Consider the following 1,575-nt stretch of genomic DNA (forward strand, 5'->3'; position numbering starts at 1 on the left):
ATTAAAAAGAGAGATTGAAAAAGACAAATGATGGTTTTTCTAGAATAAAGAAGAAACAAAAATATAAAACCTCACTTGGCCTTGATGGGTATTTTGGGCTAACCTTTAATTTTTGTAGCTTTGATCTATCTCCTATTTTTATTTTTAAAGAGAATAAAAAATATTTAAAAAAACAGAAACAAAACCCCCCACAAAACTTTAGAAATGATCCAGAATTTCACTCAACAAAATGACAGGAGTTCAAAGATGATTGTTATACTGCATATTGTTGTCTTCAAGTTAGTTGGTCAGATTACCAGACATAAGAATGCAAAATTGGTCAAAAAAATCTATCCTCAATTTCAACGGTTTACATATTACCTGGATTATATCAACTTAATGTGTTTTTATGGCTAGATGGGACGAGGAGACATATTTCATGTACATCCCATGAAGAATACTGAGCCCATTTCTTTCCCCTAACTTATAAAGTCTTTTTGCTCCACTGTAGATAATCTATCTTTTCTAACAGTTTGAAATATAGTAAATTAATGTTAACTTTAGCTTCAGCTCCCCTTAGAAGTAATAACATCCAGGGAATTGGAAGAAAAGTGGACATTCTCCATATACTTTATTTTTATTTATTTTTTGGTTCCGAGATTGAGCTGAGCCTCATGCGTGCTAAGCACACACTCCTCTGAACTGTATCACCAGCCCTTTCATATACTGTAAAGTTGCTATTCCCCTACTCATAGATATTTATACTGTAAAAATAACATTGTAGCTTAGACATATATGTTTAATCTAAATTTAGCACGATAAGAAGTTCTACCAACTTACCTTTATACTCAAATTGAGACCTGAGGGATTATACACAGAAGTATGAAGAATTGGTTCTAAATAATTTTTTATTTTTTTCATATTTTCTGGTACAGTGTGTTCTAAAAAAGACAAAAAAATATATCTGGAGCACACATAAGGTGTTTCCTCATTTGCATAAAGTTCGTTATACATATGAAGGTACAATGAATTACTGTACTCTATGACATGACTCATACATAGTCTCAGTTCTGCCTGGCTTGGTAGAAGATATCCTCAGGGCAATCAAGGCCCAATACCCAACATTCCTTCAGCGACATCCCAAGAAGGGCAAGGCTTCTGTTTATTTCTTTCCTCAGCCCTGCCCTTCACCAGTCCTGACCTGAACAGCCTGTGATTCCAGCAGTGAGATTATCTCTCGACCTCCTGATGCTGAGTAACTGATTTTTAAAAAGGTAGAAGTTTCACAATGGGATTGCTTCAGTCTTTTTTGAAATAAGGGATCAGTGAATCTTGCCTTTCTTGCTATTTTTTTCTAGGTAGTATAGGGTTAGAATTTTTGAATTCTAGTGGTACAACTGTATATGGGACCTCAAGGAGAAAAGTAAGTTCTGCTTACAGCATTAGCCAATTTCCACAGTGTAAATACTTTCTCGATGGCTAAGTTCAAATTCCCAGTGGTCTGACAACCAGCTTGCGAGATATTTTAATATTTAACAGTTAGTATTGCAAAGCTGGTAAGAGCGGCTTCCAACATGATAAAGATGGAGATATTAG

General features: G+C 34.7%; 1 protein-coding gene across 1 annotated transcript in view; it reads right to left on the bottom strand.

Annotated features, from left to right (window-relative positions):
* The window catches only part of Catsperb (cation channel sperm associated auxiliary subunit beta), a 167,206-nt gene that overhangs the window by 2,342 nt on the left and 163,289 nt on the right, over positions 1-1,575 (bottom strand). Inside the window, exon 24 of the mRNA XM_023719627.1 lies at positions 820-920. Within this exon, the coding sequence (XP_023575395.1) occupies positions 820-920 (101 nt within the window). The remainder of the gene's footprint in view (positions 1-819; positions 921-1,575) is intronic.

The sequence above is a fragment of the Octodon degus genome, unplaced genomic scaffold, assembly GCF_000260255.1.
Source record: "Octodon degus isolate 3935 unplaced genomic scaffold, OctDeg1.0 scaffold00070, whole genome shotgun sequence".
Taxonomy (NCBI): domain Eukaryota; kingdom Metazoa; phylum Chordata; class Mammalia; order Rodentia; family Octodontidae; genus Octodon; species Octodon degus.